We start from the raw sequence: 24335 nt of genomic DNA on the forward strand, positions 1-24335 counted from the left end.
ATGTAAAACACAAGATCACACAAGACACACGTGTGACTTCACATATGAAACACAATTCCCATATGAAACCTATAAGATCACATGTGAAACCTATGAAATCACATGTGAAACATGTATATTGCCATGTTAAACCCATCAACAAATCTGTTAAACCCATATGCTCTCCATAACTTCATGTGAAATCTATGTAAAATCATAAAACTTCTCACTGCCACCAAACTTTTGTACGCCGGTGTATGTATTTTGCAGGTTTCATTAAAAAAATACTTTATAGACCAATTTATATTCATTTACTCACCATGCCATTCCAAATCTCTGATTTTCTTTCTTCTGTGGATCATTTTCATGACCGTTCACACTTTTCTAATCCACACAACAAAAATTAACAGGAACAGTCATGTTGCTGAGCTCCTAAAATGACAAATAGTAGCGTGGAAGTAGTTCATATGACTTCTGCATTATATCATACGATAGCTTTATGTAAGAAACAGACCCAAATTTAAAACATTACTACCTGAAATGCTTCCTCTCTGCTGCAGTTTAAAAATCTCATTCACATTCAAACATATTCAAATATGGCATGAGAAGACTCATCAGATGTGCTATCAGTAACTGACCTTGATAAAAAGCACTAATATTACGTAGCATAATTCTAGTTCAGGCTGAGGATCGTTCAGGATGAACTCTGGCTCAGGTCATGAGGTGAACGAGTCTTCTTGTAAGTGTGTGAGTGGGCATGTTTGTGTTTGTGGATGTGGTGATGATTAAGCATGTCCAATGAGTGAGCTTTACAAAAAAATGACCATGGTAACCATAGCTACCGCCAAAACATCATAGACACCAGTTATTGTTTTACTGTAAAACCTCAAATTAATATTGGATCTTTTTTAAACCACATTAGAACCTGTCAGAATCTTTCTGACATTTATTATTTACGAATAATTTTTTGGTCATTGCAACAACAAAAAAAATATGTTGGCTAGTTAATTAAGAGTATTACATCCATTAAATGTGTTTACTACCTCCATATAAACTTATATACTCTTGTTGTTGACATGAAAAAATGTGATTCGCTGATATTGTGATGCTTGCTGGAACCTCCAAATCTCTAGCATATACAAATACAGTATATTCCTCATTTAAGATGAAAATAACACATTTTAATGTGTGTTTAAATATACTGCAGCACATCCAGTTCTACCATACATTGAGGTAAATGAAGAAGAGAAGCTGCTGCTGAGATGGACCAAAATGAAGCAACGCTGCCCTCTGTTGAGTAAAGAACACAATACACTGATCATAAAGAGCCACCAAAACAAACCAACTGACATTACTGTATTATAAAATTAAGTTAATATAATAAACAACTATTAGGTTATATTTGTCTATTCAGAAGGTTAATCTGCACTTGAATTACATTAGATACAAATTATGTGTGACCTACACAAACAAATACTTCTTGGTTATCATGTATGCTCATTATGAATGTGTTGACCTTCAGGCATTAAAGGGTTAGTCAGTCATGTGACTACTCACCTTCATGTCGTTCCACACCTGTAAGACCTTTCTTCATCTTCAGAATACAAATTAAGATATTGTTGATGAAATCTGAGAGGTTTCTGATCCCTAAAAGAAAACAACCAAATAACCACATTCAAGGTCCAGAAAGGTACTAAAGACATATTTAAAACAGTTCATGTGACTACAGTGGTTCAACCTTAATAGGCCAATTGTTCAAAAAGTTTAATCTGGATCGGAATGATCTGGATTTGGAAATCCCATGTTTTGCTATCCAGGATCAGGTAATCCATCTTACTTTTGTGCTGGTTTTTCAAACAAAAATTAGATTGGATCACCCTGATCCAGATTACCAAATCTGGATTTCCAGTGCTCTACGGAGCCCCTAAAGGGACATGTTGATAGAAAGAATATGGGTTTTGAATTTAATATATATTTTTGTTTGATATTTAAAGCTGTTTGGGGATTGTTTTATGGCACCAAAATTTATTTTTTACTTTAGAGTAGGTTACCGAAAGGCTAAATATGTAGGCTAATGTCTACTCCTAATTTATTACTTTAACAGTTAAACTAATCAAGAATAAAAAATGTGTATGTATATTACATGAAAAAATGTTGTATTTTTTGACCAATTTTAAAGTTTTACTACATTTTCCTCCTGGAATCCACCTTGAAATCCTACCCCCTTTTGGGATCGGGATAATCCTGTTTTTTTGGATCAAAGTTATGACAAGTTTTGAACAACACAAACTGAAGGTTTGATCCAGATTAAAACTAGGATTGGATTCCGTGATCTAATCTGATTTCAGAAACCTTTTTTCCTTTTGAACAACCCATTTTCAAGATTTGATCCAATCCAATAGCCGAAATCCGATAAGATTACGTTTGAACAACTGGCCCAATGAAGGAAAGAAAATACTTTTTGTGCACAAAAACACTGACAGGGAAGGTATGAAATTGTTGAATGAAGTCGTTATTTTTGTTTTGTTTTTTCCACACAGAAAGTATTCTTGAACCACTGATGACTATTTAAAAAAATGTTTTACTACCTTTCTGGACTTTGAATGTGGTAATTATGTTTCTGGTATCAGAAACCTCTCGGATTTCATCAAAAATATCTTAATTTGTGTTCTGAAGATGAATGAATGCCTTACGGGTGTGGAATGACATGAGGGTGAGTAATTAATGACAGAAAAATAATTTTTTGGTTGAACTAACCTTTAAAAATGTTATAGTAGGCCTACACTGTAAATATTTTAACCTATGGCATGTTGGTGGCAAGATATCAAAATCATATTTTTGACATGACTAAATCAATATAATTATATACATAACAGCAACAAAAGTCAACAAAGGGGTGAAATCGTGTAGAAACAGGTCACAACTGCACACTTTCACTCTTTGCAGGTTATTTAAAAGTATCAATTTTACTTTATTTGAAACGTCCCATAGTGGAAAAGAGAATTGCATCATCACAGAACTCATTTGTCAAGAGTTATCAGGGAGACTGTCAGTTAAAAATGCAGGTCCGTGCGGGGTGAGCATGGTGCCGGGTCACTCCCTCACACACGTGACTTATGAACATGTCCACCAGACAAACACACCATCCTAAACAACAGATTTACACTCTCACCTGATGACACTCATTAGTCATGTATAATAATCTGTGTTCACAAATAGCTCATTTAACAGAAATGCAGATGTTGAGCGGGATAAACATGGGAACTATCAGCCGTCTCTCTTACAGAGGCTGGTCAAATGTGAGAAACCTCATCAGATATCAGCGGCGTTCACCGGTTAACTTCCTCCCACTCGACATCTGCATTCCTGAACCCGTCCAGAGAAACTCACACTCAGACCATCACCGCAACTTCAGCTCGACGCGAGCGCTCATGCCGTTTCTGACGCTGGATAAAAACCTGAGACAGAAGAAGATCTGTGTGAGTAGATCATTATGTTCATAGAAGCTCCTTAAACAGGTTTACCGTGCTGTGCATAATTGAATAAAATGCAAATCAATGCAATATGTGTCTGAACTGAAGAAGATAGCCATTTTATTATGTATTCTGTACATTTCATGATGCTAGCAGTAGAAAACACAAAAGAAACTCTTGTAATGCAACTAACCTGGAAATGGTGACAGCTGACCACTTAAAACATAGATTCAGAAAGTTGTTTGATTTCTTCATCACATTTCACCTGCATGTGTTCATGATTCCCTGCAATTCAAAACAAAGTATGTTTAGATGCTCCATAATGCATTTAAAAAAACAGTACAAATCATCCTAAAGCGTTATGAAAATCTCAAACAGCCTTTAGCTCTGCTTGAAATATTAATGAAGAAGTTTCAGGCATTTTTAGTCTGATTCACTGACCTTGAATTTCACATCTGACTCATATTTGATGACGATGGTGACATCCTGAGGAGAAGAACACTTCAAATACATTATTTCTTGCTAAAATATTGCTTTCAGTTTTTTTCTCATTAAAATGTCTATAGTGAAATGAAGTGCTCTGTTCAACAGACCATGCATCTGGCGTCACAATATGTTGTGATGTTTTTGTGGAGTGCAGTCTGTGTGAGACCACAGGACCCCACTAATGCAGCATCACCACCATGTAAATTCATTCAGCCTGGAGATGTCCCATATACTAAATGTGGTATGGAAATGCATTGTTATACTATTTTAATGCTATACACGTATTTTATTAAATGTTAAATTATATAATTAACACATCACAATTCAATGTATGTGTTTTGCTTTAAAAAAATGTGAGGTATTAAGAACAAATGAACTGTGTTTACATATGCAGTTATAGATGTATTTTATGGAAGCAAGGACACCATCCCAATGCCATCGAGTGCAGTTACCGATCCAGTTCCCACTACATTCTTTACCACAGTCAACAATCCAACATCTACAACTATGGAATCAAGTATAACAGCATCAAAACCAGCAACAATCACACCTACAGTACATCCATCTCTAAATTCAACGGAGGAGACAAAGTTCACGACCAAAACTCCAACACAAAGTCCCATGATAATGGGTGAAACAGTGCTTAAAAATCATTCAGAAAGACAGAACACAACTGAATCTACTACCTGCGCCTCTGTCCGGATGGGTGTGAACACAGAGCTGTATTTGCACAGTCTGTTAGTGGTGTGTGGCGTCCTGATGGCGATCATGGCCACACTGAGCTTCTGCCTGTATAAACAGTGTAAGAAACAACCAGTGGAGAACCCAAATCTAACCAGGCTGATCTCCATCCCCAATCCAGCATTTTCCAACCCATAAAGAACAAAAGGAGTGGAGGAACTTACCTTATTCTGCACACAGCTGCATGAGGCCTGGCTTACAGTAGATACAGCTGTGAAGAGGAAATTATTGGAAAAATGCCCAAAAATCCTCTCTGAGTTCAAGTTGTATATTTCAAATCCTTTCCTGCAAAATAGCCGGATGTGAAGCTCTGCTATGCAAGACCAGAATTTTGTACATTTGCATAATTAATAATTGTTTTTATGCATAAATGTGCTCAACAAGACCAAATTAAAATAAGAACACAGAATCGAGAGGTGATTTAAAACACAAAAGAATATAGATATATAATACTGACAATTCAGATGCTTTAATCAGCAATAATATGAAAATAATCTCCTATCAGTTTATTTCAGATGCTTATACAGGCCTGTCACATCATGAATTTTGTGCTGATGATTAATTGTGATTAACAATTTCATAGTGAAATAATAATAGTGATTATCAATTTAATTTTGTTTTGTTCATGTCACTTACAGTGTAAGCATAATAAAAAAGATTAACTATATGGTAAAATTTATAATGCAAATAGGCCCATATGATTTACTCAAATGCATTAAAAAAAATCTTTATATATATTTTCAAATATAAATTAACAGTAAAACACACACACTATATATATATGTGTGTGTGTGTGTGTGTGTGTGTATGCATATATATGTGTGTATTTAATTTAGAAAAAAATATGTAATTTATAATATAATTTAGACAAAATGTATGTTAATGTTCAAACTAGTATACCTTGTAATTTGAGAATTATAGAAAATAAATAGACCTATATTTTTGTCCTTTAAAACTAGTACAGTATGAATAACAAGTTTCACTTTAATAGATTTGATTATAACATTGAAATATTTAATGACAAATTAAAACAGCTGGTCGATTTGTATACTGATTCTAAACCAACTACTTCAGTATGAAAGCAGATTATTCTTTGCAGTTCACAGTCTTGTGTAATTTGGACTTTGCTCCTCATATTCATGTATATAAATACCTAAGCAATGAATCAGAATGTTTTCTACTTTTAGACTATCTATCTATAGTTGTATTTCTCCTTAAAGGAAATGGTACACTGTGATTCTAATGTCTGTAAAATGTTAAAGTAAAAGGCTGTTAAACACCAATACAAATCTAGTCACACTACAATATATTCTACTTTGAAATCTTTTTCTTTTTAAACTTTTTAACACATTATAAACACAACTGTGCATTTGATGTCCATTTTTTTATTTTCAAAATTGACCCATAGTTCATTAAAATGATTTTAAAAATGTTTCCTGTGAAGATGAAAATCATATCTTGATCAGCAGTGACACCACATTAATTTAACATTGTAATCAAAATAATATTTGACTTTATACAGACTAAAGTGCCTCAGTTACAAGAGTAAGACCGTGGCATTCATTTCCATTATGCACAATCACTGATTATTCCAATGATTCCCAAATGTATGTGTCAAAGGTCAAATCCCAGCTGTGCCGATGACTGTACGACTACTTTGATTTGTTCAGAACCTCAACCGTCTTTTTACCGTAATGATAGTAGCTGTAAGCAGATACTGTGGTCGTCAGTGCGGTAATGTACCTGCCAACAGAACACACATCCATTTCATTTGATTGAATAATTAATGTGAGTGATGATGAATGTTTGATATCAGGATGTGATTGTGATTGGAGGAGTAAAATCTCACCACAGCGACTGCAGAAAAACACTGTCTGTGTAGTGAAACACCGGTGCCGCCAGAGACGCCGCCACCAGAAACAACTGCACTGCCGTGTTGATCTGAAACACACACATTCCTTTTTCACATATCATTTATCATTTTTACAAACAATTACCATCTTACAAATATATATATATATATATATATATATATATATATATATATATATATATATATATATATATATATATAAAACATTACATAACTGACCATCATATTGGTTAATTTTGTGCTAATGCTTAATTGTCAAACAAATAATTGGATTAACAATTTAATTTAGTTTTCATCTCATTTACAATGTAAGCATAATGCATGTTTTTTGTACTTGGAAATAATAAAATAGGCCTATATGATTTACTCTAATGCATTAAAAACTAATAATATTTATATAATTACTGATTAAATACAATATTATGTAAATAACTGTTTATAAAATATTAATTTTCACAGAAAAAAACAAATAATGCTGTCAAATTGATAAACTGTGCGATAAATTGTATGTATGTGTATAAATATGTGTGTGTGTGTTATGTAAACAAACTTATGTTAGGTGCGATTAATCGTGCAATTTATCGATTTGACAGTATTCTTACATAATTATTACATAATACACACATATTTATAGACATATATATATATATATATGTGTGTGTGTGTGTGTGTGTAAACAAAAATCGATTAATCACATCTAACATAAGTTTGTTTATATAATATACACACACATAAATATATATATATATATATATATATATATATATATATATATATATATATATATATATATACGTACACATTATGTAAACAAACTTATGTTAGATGTGATTAATCATGATTTATAGATTTGACGGCACTAATAAAAATATACATTTTCAAAGAAATATATAAATAATATAATATAAATAATATAATATAATATAATATAATATAATATAATATAATATAATATAATATAATATAATATAATATAATATAATATAATATAATATAAAGGCACTATTATTTCCCTAATTTGAATGGCTGCACAATTATTGCGGGTATCTCAATTATTTGTGATTAGATCGAATAACCATGATTCGATGATTAATTAAAGGTGCCGTAGAACGTGTTTCCAAAAGATGTAATGTAAGTCTAAGGTGTCTCCTGAATGTGTCTGTGAAGTTTCAGCTCAAAATACCCCATCGATTTTGTTTTATTAATTTTTTTAACTGCCTATTTTGGGGCATCATTAACTATGCACCGATTCAGGCTGCAGCCCCATTAATTGCTTGCGCTCTCCGCCCCCAGCTCTGGACTGCCTTAACCAGCATAAACAAAGTTCACACAGCTACTATAACCCTCAAAATGGATCTTTACAAAGTGTTCGTCATGCAGCATGTCTAATCGCGTAAGTATGGTATTTATTTGGATGTTTACATTTGATTCTGAATGTGTTTGATAGTGCTCTGTGGCTAAAGCTAACATTACACACTGTTGGAGAGATTTATAAAGAATGAAGTTGTGTTTATGAATTATACAGACTGCAAGTGTTTAAAAATGAAAATAGCGACGGCTCTTGTCTCCGTGAATACAGTAATAAACGATGGTAACTTTAACCACATTTAACAGTACATTAGCAACATGCTACAAACAGTTAGAAAGACAATTTACAAATATCACTAAAAATATCATGATATCATGGATCATGTCAGTTATTATTGCTCCATCTGCCATTTTTCGCTGTTGTCCTTGCTTGCTTACCTAGTCTGATGATTCAGCTGTGCACATCCAGACGTTTTGCCCTTGTCTAATGCCTTGAACATGAGCGGGCATATGCAAATATTGGGGTCATACATATTAATGATCCCAACTGTTACGTTACAGTTGGTGTTATGTTGAGATTCGCCTGTTCTTCGGAGGACTTTTAAACAAATGAGATTTACATAAAAAGGAGGAAACCATGGAGTTTTAGACTCATTGTATGTCATTTCCATGTACTGAACTCAACTATGCCGAGGTAAATTCAATTTTTAATTCTAGGGCACCTTTAATAATTGTGACAGGCCTGCTATCAGCATTGACTAAAATGTCTATATATTTCTGGTTCAGAGTCATTCAAATCTGATACTGGTAGAAATACAAACTGATACATTACTTAAAGCATATGTGCATTACAACAAGGTTTTATGATGAGAGAAATCTTTATGTTTTGATCCACCTTGCTGATGAGTGTTGGTTTGAGCCGGGCAGTGGTGTAACAGGGGTTGAAGAATTTACTGAGTGTTACCTGCGCAGGAAATAAACACAAATGTCAAACAGTGTTTCTTCATGAACTGTAAAACACAGACTAAGACAGTCCACATAAAATACAATAAACATGTGCAATGATGAATCATAAATCTGACGACTTCTTGACTTACTGGAGGAGGAACAGTTTTGTAGCGCACATAGAAAACCGCAGCGATCAGTGCTACATCTCTGGATATGATCAGTGCCGTCAGTGGAGCTTTGAGGAAAAACAACAAGAGTTTAGAGTCCTGAATGAGTTTAGCTCCGCCTTCTAAAAAAAAAAAGCACAATGTGCTCTGATTGGTCAGCTGGAGCAGTGTGTTGTGATTCCCGCCCCTTTATTCTGCATATGAATTGTTAAGATTAGGAATATTGTGACATGTTTGTTCCCAGAAGAAAACTTCAGAAACACTGACCCTGATATAGAGAATAATATGATATAGAGGGAGTTTGTGCATCTTTTTCATGCTCAAACAGCAACATTACACACTAAAGACAGATGAACATGAATAAAAGCACATTTGGTCCTCTTTAAAGAAATGAAGCTACAGTGCTGAATAAATCATGACAGAACATTAACATATCGTCTCACCTGGGATGAGTTGTGCGTATGTCAGACTGACGTAAAGAACGCTGATGAGAATCTTATCAGCCAATGGATCCAGAGCGCTGCCCAGAGCCGACTTCTGATTGGGCCAGTTACGAGCGATGTAGCCGTCCAACTGAAAGTGAAACCATCGATCAATAAAACAATATCAGCTTTAGCACAGTTCATTATGCCTTCAAATAAATCTCTTCAGCTTACCAAGTCTGTTGCTCCGGCCAGTACAAAAAGCCCCAGAGAGGCGTGGAAGTACTGTTCAATGATTAAATATCCCAGGAGAGGAGACAGAACGATCCGGGCTATACACAGGTAATTAGGGATCGTCCATGGATTCTCATACTGTGAATAAATTAAGTTTTATGAAATTATGAATATGCATGAACAAAACATATTTAACACACTTAAAAGATTAGCTCAGTTCCAAATGAAAATTAGCCCAAGCTTTGCACACCTTCAAGCTATCTTAGTTGATCTGATGAACACAATCGGAGAAATATTAATAAATATCCTGATGCATCCATACTTTATAATGGCAGTAAATGGGGATCAATGAGTATGAGCTGAAGAAAGCATCTCCATTCACATCCATCCATCACAGAGGTGTAAAGTACTAGAGTAAATGTAATTAGTTACTGTACTTGAGTATCTTTTTGGCTTCTTTGTAGTTGTACTGAGTATCAAAGATATTGGCAACTTTTACTCTCTACTTGACTACATGTTTGAGCAAGTATATGTACTTTTTAGTCCAATACATTTGTGATGAGTAATGCAATTACAAATTACATCATGCAGCAGTTTATTTCTGCTATAAAGAAGCAATATCGCCATCTAAGGGCATTGAAGGTACTCTATCTTGTGCATTTTGCCTTTACTCACCCAAACTTGTCAACAAGGACACTTTACGTGAATGTGAGTGCATTAGCAGATGTTTGATTCATTAGATGAGGAAATGACTGCAGCTGGTGATGAGGCTCAAACCAGCACATACAGTAGACTTTGACTATTTCATTTTACTTAACATTGTTTTATTTAGCCGCTATATCGACAAGACCATTTTGAAGGATATTGGTTTACTTTCTGTGCACTTGAGCTCAACTGGGACTTGAAAGTTTGTAGACTTTTAAAAGTTTGTTTCGACCTTGATTTATTGCAACATTGAGGTGTTTCAGTTTTATTTTGATTTTAGAAAATAAACTTGATTTCCCATCTTACAATCAATTGTTTCTTATTTTCACCGGCAATCTCTCAGTACTAGTGCATCTCTGAGCCTACATTCGGCACGAGTAAAATACTTAAGTACTGTTAAAATCAGATACTTTAAGACTTTTACTCAAGTCATATTGGAATTGGTTACTTGTAACTTGTAGTGGAGTCATTTTCGATGTATCAGGTATCAGTACTTTTACTCAAGTATGGTTTTCAGGTACTCTTTACACCTCTGATCCATCATAAACGTACTCCACTCGGCTCCGGAGGTTAATAAAGGCCTTCTGAAGTGAAGCGATGCATTTGTGTAAATAAGTAAATATCCATATTTAAACAAGTTATGAAGTAAAATATCTAGCTTCCTCCAGACCGCCTTCCATATTCTGGCGGTCTGGTGGAAGCTAGATATTTTACTTCATAACTTGTTAAATATGGATATTTTTTTTACACAAACGCATCGCTTAGCTTCAAAAGGCCTTTATTAACCTCCGGAGCCGAGTGGAGTACGTTTATGATGGATATGGATGGAGACACTTTCTTCAGCTCATACTCACTGGTCCCGTTCACTGCCATTATAAGGCTTGGATAAATCAGGATATTTATTAATATTTCTCTGATTGTGTTCATTAGAAAGAAGGGAGTCATATACACCTAGGATGACTTGAGGTAATTTTAATTTGAAAGTGAACTAATCCTTTAATAATGAATAAATGTCACTGCTGTATATGTTAAAAGCAAACTTGATTTTCTTGAAAATATTTTTCTTACTCAGTATTTTTATTGTTTTCCCAAAAAAAATCTACATCTATAAAAAATGCTAGGGATACACAATGTATTGGTCACCATATCGGTATTGGCCGATACATGTTTATTTGTAATGTTATCGTTATTGGCCCAATAAGACAATTTGGCCGATATATTAATTATTATTATGCTGTATGTCAACACTTTCCCTATTCTACTTACAGAACAAACGCGGTGCCAGTTCCGTTTTTTCCGTAAGTTGAATAGGGAAGGCGTAGGACATACAGCATAAGCTTTTTGAAGAATACGGAAAGCGGAAGCACTTGCAGGGTGAACATTTGTGTTTATAAGTGTATATAACATTTGTGTTTATAAGTGTATATAACATTTGTGTTTATAAGCATATACAGTTAAATTTTCTTTTGTAAATGACCGATCGTTTGGCTAGATCAGACTCTTATTTCTCGTCTGGTATCGTTTAAAGCTCTTTGAAACTGCACTGAAACTGACATTTTGACCTTAAACCGTTTGGAGGCCACTGAAGTCCACTAAAATGTTTTCATCAAAAACCTTAATTTCTTTTTGACTGAAGAAAGAAAGACATGAACATCTTGGAAGATATGGGGGTGAGTAAATTATCAGGAAAATTTTATTTGAAAGTGAACTAATCCTTTAAAGCCGATAAATAATGGATGATTTCCTTCAGCTGAGACACTTCAGATGCGCACTGTCTGCCATTATGGATTTTAATTGCTTGAAATATGAGTAAAATCACCGCAAACAGGGAAATGCTGTTAAGTACAACATGTACAGCACAAGTTTTTCATAAAGCTACATACAATTACTAATAAAAACATTATAATTGTGTGCCTGGGAAATGGCTTTTAATGGTGAAACTTTTTTTTTTTTTTTAATCAGGCACTCAAAAAAGAAATAAAAATTTTGATTTTGATTTATCAGCAAATATATCGGTTATCGGCTTTCAAATATAAAGAATTATCGGTTATCGGACAAAATTTTCATATCAGTGCATCCCTAAAAAATATCTAAATATCATAATTACATCAATAATGTTAACTTTGTTCAGTTTGAAAACCTCAAAGTGATCTATTGTTTTATCAGCTATTATTCATTTATTTTTATATTTTTATTGTTTACTTATTTATATATATTTATTATTTTATTTTATTTTTTATTAATCATTAATTTTTTTTAATATAATTTGATCATTTCCTTCAATCTAATTTAATTGATTAACTTTTATATATTATTTATTAGATTTTTTTTTTTCCTATTTATTTGATTTTTCACTGTTTTGCTGGAGTTCCCTGGACCCTAAAGTGAAAACCCCTGTCATAATTTCCTAAGAACTGAAACAGTTCAGAAAACAAGTGTGAAAATGAGAGTGAAAAGTCAAATCTGACTCACCAGCTCTTTAAACTGGAAGTGTCCCTCATCAGCTGGAGGGGAAGAGGTTCCTTGTCCTTGAACTTCCTCCTTTTCCCTTGAATCCTGCTTAGAACTTTTCTCTTCCCAGACTGGCTTTCTGGATGCATCAGTACAAAACCCATTAGAGCCATACAGACTGACAGCAGCACTGAAGCTACTGCTGGACACTGGCAGATGAAGCTTGTGTAGTTTAGATCTGCATATAACTGAGGTGGGAGGGTCTGCTCTCTGACTGACTTCCCTATGAAGGTCCACTTCTGGTCCATAGGAGTCACAGGCCAGATGTGAGCTGGTCCAGCATCTGCTCTTCAGCCTCTGAAGCCATCTGACTTCTGCTGTAGTGTTTTTCAGCTGTAGGTTTGCAGGTCTTCTGTAGTTGCAGCCGGAGTGGCAGGTGGCAGCAGTGCTGGCGCTCAGTCTGTGTATGTGTCCTTTAGCACAGCTGAACCAGCTCTTTGAACAAGCTGCCAGAAACATGTCAGCGGCTTTATCTCAGCACAAGTAGATGATAGATATCCGCGATCTGTTTGACCGAACATCCAGCAGCATATTTCGACATTAATTCCTTCATATTACTTTATATTTAAGACATTCATTGTCGATCCACGTTTTTTGCCCTGCCGTATTCCAAACCGCCTGTGTGAATGTTTGCGACAGTTGTCAAAAAGGGGCGGGTATTAAAGGAACCGCGCTCTAATATGCGTTATGATTAAAAATAAACTAACGCAGTCTATTAAACCATGCTTCAGATTAAGAGATAATAATATAATATAATATCATAGCAGATACCAAGTTACCACATTTTTACTATAGTATTTTTGCCAGAACTGTTTGTTCTTTTTGTAAAGGTGCATCATTGTACCATTATCATTTATAATATAATATAATATAATATAATATAATATAATATAATATAATATAATATAATATAATATAACAATGTTGACCGTAGTAGATAAGTTACCACATTTTTACCATGGTATTTTTGCCAGAACTGTTTGTTCTTTTTGTAAAGGTGCATCATTGTAAAATTATCTTTTATATTCTAATAAAATTTTATAAAAACCACAATTCAAATGATCAGCTAATAAAAATAGTAATATTGTTCTATACATAATATAATAGCCTATAATAAATGTAATATAAGATGTCATAATTTAATGTCAATCATAATTAACATAGGAATTCTTTCAAATAAAGTAAACAAAAACCTTTTAAAATGTGTCATTTTGTTTGATTTATTTATTTTTGATGACATCTTACAGCTCTTTAATGAATACATATTGCATATTCTTTTATTTTTAATCTATTGCAATATAGATTATATTGTGTTCAATCGTATCAAACAACATAAAACAATAAACATTCTGTTTTAATGTTCAGAAATGTGGTTATGGTTTGGTTTTGTGCATTGTATTTACAGGAACATACTATTTAAAGAGAGTTTTGTGTATTTATGTACACGAAAACAATGTACAGCATTCAATGTAAACATACATTACAACGTGACAAATATATTATTTGTTGCATTAAAAAAAACAGTCAATATGACAATAACATTGTAAAAGCATCATGAGATGGTTCATTCATATGGTTTGGAGCTGATAGATCCTGTGGCCTTTCTTCAGAAGGTAACCCTGTTCATTGAGTGCGCCGATGAAACCCTCGAAATCCACAACCTGAGAAAAGAATATGATAAATATGACAAATCCATCTTCTGACAGTGTGCTCTGTACTGTAAATGATGCTCACCTGTATCTGCAGATCTTTGGCAAGCTGTCGCAGCTCCTGGAGCTCAAACGTGCTTTTGTTGGTGCGCTCAGCGAGTTTGTTCAACGCCGTGACAAATTTCTTGACTTTCGAGCGGTTGCTCATGCCGGAGCCGAGCTGAGAACGGTCAAAATCCAGACGGCCAAATTCATCAGAGTATGTGTCGGTTAAGCTAAACGCAGAAGAACATAAAGGAAGGAGCTCAGCATTTGATAAAAGCTTTTGTCACTTTTAAACAAATATAATCAAGACTGCCATAAAAAAAAAAGTTTAATATGAGGATATCAATGAAAACACAGGTTTAGTATAATTTTCCCAGTATAGGTATCAAAAACTGGAGAAAAAGCAGCTTTTATGAGTTACCTGTGTTTCATAATCTCCACAACATCCTCCGCATCACTCTGTGTAGCTTTTTCCCTGAGTTCAACACGAGCTCTCGCCTGCGGAGAGAAAGAAAGCTTTTGATTGTCATGCAGAGACCCTAAATTAATTTTTTTAGACCTCAAGAAATCAAAAAAGTATTTTTTGCACTTTTTAGTTCATGTCTGTAGAAAACAGACCAAAAATACTGAATCCTCATCTTGTTCGCAGGGTAATATACACATTTTTATCTAACAAAATGCAAATAGTAACTCATGGTTTTGTTGGGCTGTGCCTGTGTGAAGTAAACTAAAGGCTATTTTGAGAAAGAACAGGAATAGGTATGAAAGCTTGTTTCCGCCAAAATAAAAAGTTATTTGAGACTTTGTCTCACAACTCGCAACTTCAAGTTTATATCTCACTGAGAAAAAACAAAAATCAAAGTTTATATTTCCTTTTCAGATTTTTTTTTTCCTCAAAATTGCAAGATATTTAATTGTGAGATAAAAAGTCACAAATTCTTATTTTTTAAATTCCCTTGTGGAAACAAGCTTGTCACCACTAAAAAGAAAATTGCCAATGCTTGAAGCTAAAAATGAATATTACGTAATATATCGTTAATCAAAACAAGTGGATGCTGTATGATGTTACCAGTAGATCTGATCTTGTATGGAGTTTATTTCAGTGCTGCCAAGACTGCAGAATTAGGCTACTTTACCACTATTGCCATGGGTTGTTTTTCATGAAGCGACCCCAAATAACATGTAGACTCAGAATGCAAATTTTACCAGGGGAACCCCTTGAACTGTGATTAGGCTAGTTTTGAGAAGCAATTGGGTGGGTTTTGTTGTTTATTTCCACCTCTGTGAGTCGGATGAGGGACTCCAGCTGGCGGGTGGTGATGGGCGTACTGTCGGCCGTCTGGTTCTGTTTGCGCAGCTCCAGATAGAAGTCCTGCAGGACCTGCGCAGCCTCCGCAGACAGAGACGGGTGAACGTAGTGCCGGGCGTAACCTACATACTTCCGCAGGAGCTGGTGAGGAATGGGGTCAAAGTTCTCTCCAGGAACCAGCTACGGGTGCAAAAAGAGAATGTAATATGTAATAACAGTAACAACAATTTTATAGTAGGTGCATTAATAAAACATACTTTAAATTAAGTCAATAATCAAAATATGATGCTTAACAGATCAGTTGTTGTACATTCAAATATGCATAAGTAATAGTAATAGTGATTTCTGCATAAGGAAACATTATTAATGAAAGCTATTATGATTTAGTAACACTACAATATTCTCATTTGTTAACATTAGTTATGCATTAGCAAACATGAGAAATGTTTTTCCAGTATTTGTTAATTAAAAATACAGTTGTTCAATGTTTGTTCATGTTAGCTCACAGTGCAAAATTTTTGTTTTTAAAAATGTATTAGTAAATGCTGAAATTAGCATTAACTAAGATTAATAAATGCTGTAGAAGTATTACACATTGTTAGTTCATGTTAACTAATGTAGCTAACAAATGAAACCTATTATAAAGTGTTACCATGAAAGGGTTTCAACAGAATTGGTTAAGAAAAGAGTAACAAACAGCAGAGAATCCACTGAAGAGAAGGCGAGTGTTACTTTGAGTCTGTCTGTGAGCGGTTTCTCCGAGGAGACCTCCAGAATGGAAATGCTGGACTCCTGCGTGCTGTACCGTGTGACCGCAGCACTGCTGACCGCACCCTTCTTCCCTGCTCGCATGGCCATCACGTGCTCGGACAGCAGGTGGTCGTGGTCCTCATTAGGAGTGTCCAACAAGATGAAGACCAGATCAAACCTGGACAGCAGTGCACTTCCCATTCTAGAGTGACACAATAAACAGAGGTCATATTATGCCCTTTACAAAGTCTTAACCTGTTCTAGTAGAGCACAAAAAACAAAGCTTTCATGCTTGAATGTTGATTATTTTCCTCATATTCTTCATTGTTGCAGCTCCTCTCTTCCCAGTCTGTCAGTAACGCTCTGTTTAGTTCCTGTCTCTATGAAGCCCCACCTTCTGAAAAGCACAATGTGCTCTGATTGGTCGGCTGGAGCAGTGTGTTGTGATTGGTCAAGTGCTTTGAGGGTGTTGGGGAAATGTCCCACCCCTTACCATAACGGCCAATTTCAATATACTACGAACTAACTAGGACCAGGCCCCGCCCTTTTATTCTGCAAACGAATTAGGCGGTCTGGTGGAAACTAGATATTTTACTTTATAACTTGTGACAACACAAGTATTATTAGAAGGCATTCACTCACTTCAGGTTCTCAGAGACAGTCTTGGCTTTATTGTAATGCCCTCCGACAGGATTGGCCGCTGCGATGATGGAGGTTCGAGCAGGAAGGGTGCAGACAATCCCAGCTTTAGCCAGACTGATGCTCTGCTGCTCCATGGCCTCCAGAAGAGCCTGATGCTGGCTGCCCATCTTATCAAACTCGTCAATGCAACAGATGCCTGGAGAAAACATCAAACTCGCTGTTTATAAAAGAATATACCTCTTCCACATTTGTATCCTGAATTAAATTCAGTTTAAATACCTTGATCTCCCAACACCAGCGCTCCAGCCTCAAGAGCGTAGTCTCCTGATCCGCTGTCCCGGGACAGAGATACAGTCAGTCCTGAGGTGGTGGTTGTGTTTCCACAAACATATACACCCCGTGGAGCCACGTTACACACAGCCTGGACACATACACAACAACAGCACACATATGGCGTTTTAATAAACATAAAATCACAATAAATGCATCAGAGAGACTCATATTAACATGTACCTGTAACATCTGACTTTTACCAAGTCCAGGGTCTCCAACGATAAGCATATGTGGGTCTCCTCTTATTGGGATACGATTTTTATCATCAACATACTTCTGACATCCGCCAAAAAGAGCCAGAGCCAATCCTGCTTTAACAAGCTGAGAAAATGCAGCGATAGCAGACAAGGTTAAGGAGTCATTTTCATTCACTAAATCTAAGCTGCAAAAACGACAAATAAAAAGGACAAGTTATACAAGAACTCAATATTTGGACACTCACCAAATGGCCGTAAATGGCAGGACAAAGAGAGCTGCAATTACAGTGACAGTCACATTAGCTTCTTCATTGATTATACAGTATTTAGTGAAGATGTTATAGTCTGAATGTTACTCACTTCACTATGAGTTTGAAAAGGTCTTCTTGTGCTTGAATCTCTTGGATGGCGTAGAGATCTTTGATGGAGAACTCCACCGAAGGTCCCTGGCCCTCAGATTCAGATGTAGCTTTGCTTTTCTGACCCTTCGAGTTGCTGACTGAATTTGCCTGTATGTACAACAGGAACATACACTTGTCCTTCTTGTTTCTGCCACTTCCTGAAGAAAGAAACAAACACATATCATGAACAGGAAACAAGCATTCAAATGCTTTAAGGTCTTTAAGCACATGTGTAAAAAGGTTTTTTAATTAGCAAGCCTCTAACCATCTCGATCATAGATGGACATGACCATTTACAGTCAATACAGGCAATTTACTATAGGAAATATATGGTTTATAAAGCTTTTTGACACGTATCGAGGTTGAGCCAAAAACCTAGGACTAGTTCGCCAAAGTTGGTTTTTAAAATAATCTCCAATATTTGACGAACGATTAGATTGACAGCAGAGGTCCAGGAGGTAGAAAGAGGAGTTGATATACAACCCTTTACATAACAAAAACTGAAATTGCAATTTCTTCCACATTCCTCACAGGCCTCTAGGGCCGTAAGTCAAACAGTCAAATGAGTTTTGTTTCGGTTGGCTTCTGTTAATTTTGTCTAATACGTGCTCAAACTTCATTGGCCGATGGCGGACATGTTTTTTTAAGATGCACCAATGTCCTCAGAGACAATCGTGGCACCTTGGACAAAGACATTGCATGCCAATTTTCAAGTCAATCAGACTAACGGTTAAGTAGTTAAAGCCATTTTCATGTTTTTTTCCTGTTATAGCGCCAACCAAGTGGCTAATCTCTGCATTTTTTTTCACATGACCAAAGATTGAGCTCATACACACGTTCCAAGTTTGGTGAAAATATCTCAATCTGTTCACAAGTTATAGCCATTTTTAGTAAAAGTGGCTCCGCCCACTTTGAACGTTTCAGTGGCCCTTAAAGACCATGAATCCAAATTTCATTTTTTTTTTTTTTTTGATAATTATTGACAATCAGACTCCAGAGAATCACGCTGCACTAGTTTGGTTCCGATCGGGCCAAAAAACTAGGACTAGTTCGCAAAAGTAGGTTTTTCAGAAAATGCAAAATACCTAAACATTTTGCCAGGTTGACGATATAATTCCAATGATTTAACACATTTGAGCCTACGTCTAACGCTTTAGGAGTTACCAGCGATTTCGTTTTTTTGACCGCTGTAGTGCCCCCATCAGGCCAATCGGGGCGTGACTTGGTGACGTTGTAGATGGTGTGAGAACTACCAGCCCTACCAGTTTCAAGTCTCCATGACTTACGGTTTGGTCTGCCAGATCACTTTTAGGCGAGAATGCTGATTCTTGGAAATTATAACAATTACAACAGGCTAAGCACCTGAACCGCTTATAATAAATGGATATAATAAATTCATGCGAGTCTAAATAATTTTATTAAATGGATGGGTTATAACAGCTCAACACAAATATCCTCTCCTCACAGCAAATGCGTGACTATCATGGAAAAACTGAGTCGGACAGAAGGCCACCCGAGGCTGTCCTGCGTCCACAGACCATTGAGGTCAGATGTAAAAATAGCACTGGCTGATATTTGCCAGACTGTAATATGGACTAATTTCTGAGATGCTAAATGAATGAGAATTAAACATTTGCTATTGAGACATTTTTACTCATCCCTGCGTATGAGTGTATGACCTTTGCACTGACAGTGTGGACAATGTCTCTTACCCTCTTCACTGGACACTTTAATGACCCCTGTGATGGTGACCATGTCTCCAGGCACACAGCTGTCCACCAGGTCCTGCGTGAGCTCACATTCAATGGTGCGCGGGATTCGACCGGACTCACGCTGGTCACCTGACATCATCTCCTGAACCCTGTGAAAAACACAGGAGGAGAAATCATCTTAGACCAGAGTTGCTATTGTTGACTAAAACTACTAAAAATCATGTTCACTAAATCAAATTAAATAAAATATAAATATTAGATTAAAAAAATCTTAAAATAAAAAAAAAAATAAAAACTTTAGAAATAACAAGTTGAAGTACTAAAAATTACTAAAAACAGAATTAAGGCAATACAGAAATGTTTAAAAACACTAATAAAAATGTTTATTAAAACAAAATAAAATAAAACAAAAGCAAATGTAAAATATTAATAAATAATATAATAGTATATAAATATTACTAAAATAACAGGCAAACAATAACTGGAATTATATTATAATAGAAATTAATTAAAAATATAAATGCTTATGAAACAATAGCTGAACATATTTGATGATGAGAAATGCAGGACTGTATTTTGGTATTTACACTGAAAGCAATAAAATAAAATAAAATAAAATAAAATACATTCTGCTCAGGCAAATTTTCATTCACACAATTATAGATGTTCATACTTTATAGTTTGCCAGTCGACAGTGAGTGTGTAAGGTGAACTCCTGTTTGGAGTGAATGACCGCCCACGACATTCAGCCTTTAAACACTGAGAAGAAAATAAACATGTTAGATGTCACTAAATACAGCAACAGTGACAGTTACTACTTACTAAGTGCAATTTCTACCTTTATATGCATTTTTTTTCTTTATTTTTTCTGTAATTTGTCTTACAGAGCTACGGAAATTAGTTTTCATTCCACTAAATAAAATAAAATATAAATATTAGATGAATACGCACAAATTGGAACAAAAGTAACTAATCTAACTTGTTATACAAAAGTAATGTTGATTGAAGCTGAAAGAAGACTGTACCTTAGTGGGTATGGTGTATTTCCCATCAGGCAGTGTGACGCTCTGTGTATCTCCACAGCTGTTACAGACGAACGCCAGTTTACTGCAGAGCGGTTTAATGTTACTCACTCTCACCACGGTTCCTCTGATCGCAACAAACTTGCCATATAAATTCGCTCTCAGACTTTTCAAAGGAGTCAGTGGCTCATAGTTATACAACCTGAAAGAGAGAAAGAGAAACAAAAACAAGAAATTAAACCATTTTGTTTTTAATTCGGTGCAAAATGTAATTATAATATCAACCAGCTCTCTATATAAAGTTAGGTATATAAGCATGTTCAACTTTATCAGCATACGTAGTATACTAGAGTGATATATACTATATATCAAATCTCAAAATGTAAACTATATTCACATTTAGCTCTAATTTGCTACATGTAACTATAAGGCATGAAGATATTATAAACATTAACATCATGTCTATCTGTAAAGCTCCTTTCAAACAATGAGAAATGTACAAATAAATTTGATTTGATATGATATTCATTAAGGCAAGTAAACGGTCTCACCTGGCGCTGATATGTGGGATGTTGATTATGGGCCGTACGCCTGCGGGAAGCTCCTCCTGCCCCTGCAGTTCTGCTGCATGTTTCTCCAGATCCACAGTCAGCACCTGCGGAGAAAGACTCAATTATTTCATTTGATCTTCAGAGATTTTGGCATAATGTTAAACTGAAAACAATCTATGTAAAATGCATAACAAAAAACCCACCTGATGAATCGCCACACCCAAGCAGTCCAGAATCTTCTCAGGCATTTCTTTAAGATCTTTGGCAAGATCGGGTAAAGTGTGTGAAATCTGTTTGTTGGACAGAAGGTCTTTGTAGTCCACCAAAATGCTGCCTTTCCTTTCAATCTCATCCTGAGTGGGGGAAAAAAATCCAAAATTGATATTTCGTTTTTCCAACACTGGAAATACAGTAAAATCCCACTATGAATTCTGATACCTTATCATAAAGATCTATCTGTGATGTGAAGTATCGTTCAAACACTTTTATCTTCTCAACATAAGGTGAACTTTCAACAAAACCTGGAAAAGAAACAAACTCACATTAAAAACTGTTGTAATAGTAAATCAAAATCAAGCAAATATTAAGACACATACAGTTACAGTGGGGAAAAGGTGATGTCTGAAGGGGATATTTGTTTTTTATGACCCTACAAGTTCAATTAAAACCATCAAAACATAAGGGAAAATATTTTACAAATGAGGGAAGAACAAAACTTTGTTAAGAAATTTATCTGACAAATTTATTTGACACAAAAAAGGCAAACTACAGTTACAGGTTTGATTTTACTATGCAAAAAAAATAAAAACCTGCATAGAAAACAAAAAGCTGCAGTAAAGGCATACATTGACTAGTTATTAATATTTTGTAGGTTCACTCTCGTTTTTGCACGTGTTCATAATTTAAAAAAAAAAATTATATTTGCACAATTTGACATATTTCATTGCATTATTATTTTTACAAATAAAACAATTGACCCCAAGCACAACTATGCAATATGCTTTGGAAACCTTTAACACGTTTTTACTCATATTTGAATAAAGTGTAAATATGTCAATTTTCCTACGCCAGACATCACATTTGGCCACTACAGTATATCCCAGAGGTTAATGATACAATTTTAAACTCAATGTAAATTGGAAAAGATAAAACCTTCAGAAAAATAGAGCCGCCATCCTTTGTATGGACATGTGATATCAAGAGTTGCTTGAGTTACACGAGCCTGACTGACTTGTGGAGTAAATCCTGTGGAGTTAAAACAACAACAAATAATCAAACAGTAGTTTACTGAGTGTCTATTAAATGCATGAACGTAAATATAAATCATTTAAAGGATTAGTTCACTTCAGAATTCAAATTTCCTGATAATTTACTCACCTCCATGTCATCCAAGATGTTCATGTCTCTCTTTCTTCAGTCGAAAAGAAATTAAGGTTTTTGAGGAAAACATTCCAGGATTTTTCTCCATATAGTGGACTTCACTGGGGTTCAACGGGTTGAAGGTCCAAATGTCAGTTTCAGTGCAGCTTCAAAGAGCTCTACATGATCCCAGACGAGGAATCTGCACTGCGATACATGTGACGTAGGCGGAAGTTGCAAGCTGCAAGACTTCACATGCAGATGCAGAACAAACTGGACTCAGCCACCAGCTTTGTTGATGCTCGAAATGCTTATAACTGGACGTAGGCGGATGTTTTGATCCAGTGTTTACAAAGTGAACGTGCAAAAGTCTGCAAACATGCAAAATGCCTTTACAAGAAAAGATAAAACAGTTTTTTTTCACCCTACTTCCACTTACGCCACGCGTGACCTTTCCAATGTGATTACGTAATGCGTGGCACATCACAGAGCAGTGCAAGACAATTATTTGTGATTAAAAAGTATACACATTTTTGATAGTTTCTCTAGATAAGACTCTTATTCCTCATCTGGGATCATGTAGAGCTCTTTGAAGCTGCACTGAAACTGACATTTGGACCTTCAACCCGTTGAACCCCAGTGAAGTCCACTATATGGAGAAAAATCCTGGAATGTTTTCCTCAAAAACCTTCATTTCTTTTCGACTGAAGAAAGAAAGACATGAACATCTTGGATAACATAGAGGTGAGTAAATTATCAGGAAATTTGAATTCTGAAATGAACTGATCCTTTAATCAACTTTTTTGTCTATGAAGTCAAGCTACTACCCAACTGTTAAGACACTTACTATTTTGTGTATTGTTGTTGGGGTAGTTTCCTCCTCTTCCTCCTCCGCTCCACTGACGGCCTCTCCAGCCCCTGTACTGACCAGCATTCCATCCTCTTCCTCCTCTCCATCCTCTTCCTCCAGCAGCTGAGCTGTTTCCACCCCTCCACGACCCTCGGTCAGCACCCTGACTGCTCATCCTTCACCCTAAAGCAAAATTACAACAAATAAAGCTATCAACGTGTCGCAGACATCCTAAATAAACTATATAAAATATATAAACAATATACGGAATAAAATCAATACAGACCTGCTGTTTACTGACACTTTATCATCTATTATAATAACTCAACACGAATCTAATATTTTTCTAAAACGAAAAGAGATTAAAATAAATCTAAATTCGACGATATCAGTTCTAGAATTCACAGATACACTATTTAACTGTTGTTTCTAACTTTACAACGGCTCGAATTAGCTTTATAAGAAAGAATGTGGGAAAATAACATAAACTGAAGAAAAATATCGACAAATATTTGATTAAAGAAAGATATTTTAACAGAAGTACTTACAGCCACTCTTTGTTTACTTCCTCAGTCAGTGACGTCTGGCCACAGGCTTCAAGTTTGGCGCTAATCATGACGCCACTTCCGCTCAAGCGCTGATCCGTAAACATCGTATTTTTCACATTA

The 24335-nt window shown here is 35.3% G+C and overlaps 3 protein-coding genes across 3 annotated transcripts; 1 reads left to right on the plus strand and 2 right to left on the minus strand.

Annotated features, from left to right (window-relative positions):
* Positions 1-3170: 3170 nt before the first annotated feature.
* Positions 3171-4817, plus strand: LOC137006509 (uncharacterized). The gene is made up of 3 exons (XM_067367330.1): positions 3171-3458; positions 4044-4179; positions 4333-4817. The coding sequence occupies exons 1-3, from the start codon at positions 3171-3173 to the stop codon at positions 4815-4817; spliced, it is 909 nt and encodes a 302-aa protein (XP_067223431.1).
* A 1465-nt stretch (positions 4818-6282) lies between these two features.
* crls1 (cardiolipin synthase 1) lies at positions 6283-13476 on the minus strand. Its single transcript, XM_067367329.1, has 7 exons — positions 12809-13476; positions 9632-9769; positions 9419-9548; positions 8958-9043; positions 8756-8824; positions 6529-6620; positions 6283-6422 (listed from the first exon to the last, which is right to left on the minus strand). The coding sequence occupies exons 1-7, from the start codon at positions 13304-13306 to the stop codon at positions 6332-6334; spliced, it is 1104 nt and encodes a 367-aa protein (XP_067223430.1). The 5' UTR covers positions 13307-13476; the 3' UTR covers positions 6283-6331.
* Positions 13477-14057: 581 nt separating this feature from the next.
* On the minus strand, positions 14058-24254 carry mcm8 (minichromosome maintenance 8 homologous recombination repair factor). The gene is made up of 19 exons (XM_067367307.1): positions 24216-24254; positions 23665-23850; positions 22611-22703; positions 21897-21979; positions 21662-21811; positions 21459-21562; positions 20911-21109; positions 20559-20644; positions 19886-20034; positions 18133-18331; positions 18018-18048; positions 17756-17896; positions 17522-17663; positions 17243-17438; positions 16583-16802; positions 15821-16030; positions 14963-15039; positions 14582-14771; positions 14058-14508 (listed from the first exon to the last, which is right to left on the minus strand). The coding sequence occupies exons 2-19, from the start codon at positions 23840-23842 to the stop codon at positions 14416-14418; spliced, it is 2541 nt and encodes an 846-aa protein (XP_067223408.1). The 5' UTR covers positions 23843-23850; positions 24216-24254; the 3' UTR covers positions 14058-14415.
* Between the last annotated feature and the right edge of the window lie 81 nt (positions 24255-24335).

The sequence above is a fragment of the Chanodichthys erythropterus genome, chromosome 18 (assembly GCF_024489055.1).
Source record: "Chanodichthys erythropterus isolate Z2021 chromosome 18, ASM2448905v1, whole genome shotgun sequence".
NCBI classification, from domain to species: domain Eukaryota; kingdom Metazoa; phylum Chordata; class Actinopteri; order Cypriniformes; family Xenocyprididae; genus Chanodichthys; species Chanodichthys erythropterus.

Coding starts and splice junctions, on each gene's coding strand:
- mcm8 (XM_067367307.1), bottom strand. CDS start 23,842: ATGAGCAGTCAGGGTGCTGACCGAGGGTCGTGGAGGGGTGGAAACAGC. Junction 18,049..18,132: donor CTTTTCAAACTCATAGTGAA/GTGAGTAACATT, acceptor CTGTAATTGCAG/CTCTCTTTGTCCTGCCATTT. Junction 16,031..16,582: donor CGCTCACAGACAGACTCAAA/GTAACACTCGCC, acceptor TTGCACCCGTAG/CTGGTTCCTGGAGAGAACTT.
- LOC137006509 (XM_067367330.1), top strand. CDS start 3,171: ATGTATAATAATCTGTGTTCACAAATAGCTCATTTAACAGAAATGCAG. Junction 3,459..4,043: donor TGAGACAGAAGAAGATCTGT/GTGAGTAGATCA, acceptor TCTGTTCAACAG/ACCATGCATCTGGCGTCACA. Junction 4,180..4,332: donor TGTCCCATATACTAAATGTG/GTATGGAAATGC, acceptor TTACATATGCAG/TTATAGATGTATTTTATGGA.
- crls1 (XM_067367329.1), bottom strand. CDS start 13,306: ATGTTTCTGGCAGCTTGTTCAAAGAGCTGGTTCAGCTGTGCTAAAGGA. Junction 9,549..9,631: donor TGGCCGGAGCAACAGACTTG/GTAAGCTGAAGA, acceptor TTTCACTTTCAG/TTGGACGGCTACATCGCTCG. Junction 6,621..8,755: donor AACCAACACTCATCAGCAAG/GTGGATCAAAAC, acceptor TGTGTGTTTCAG/ATCAACACGGCAGTGCAGTT.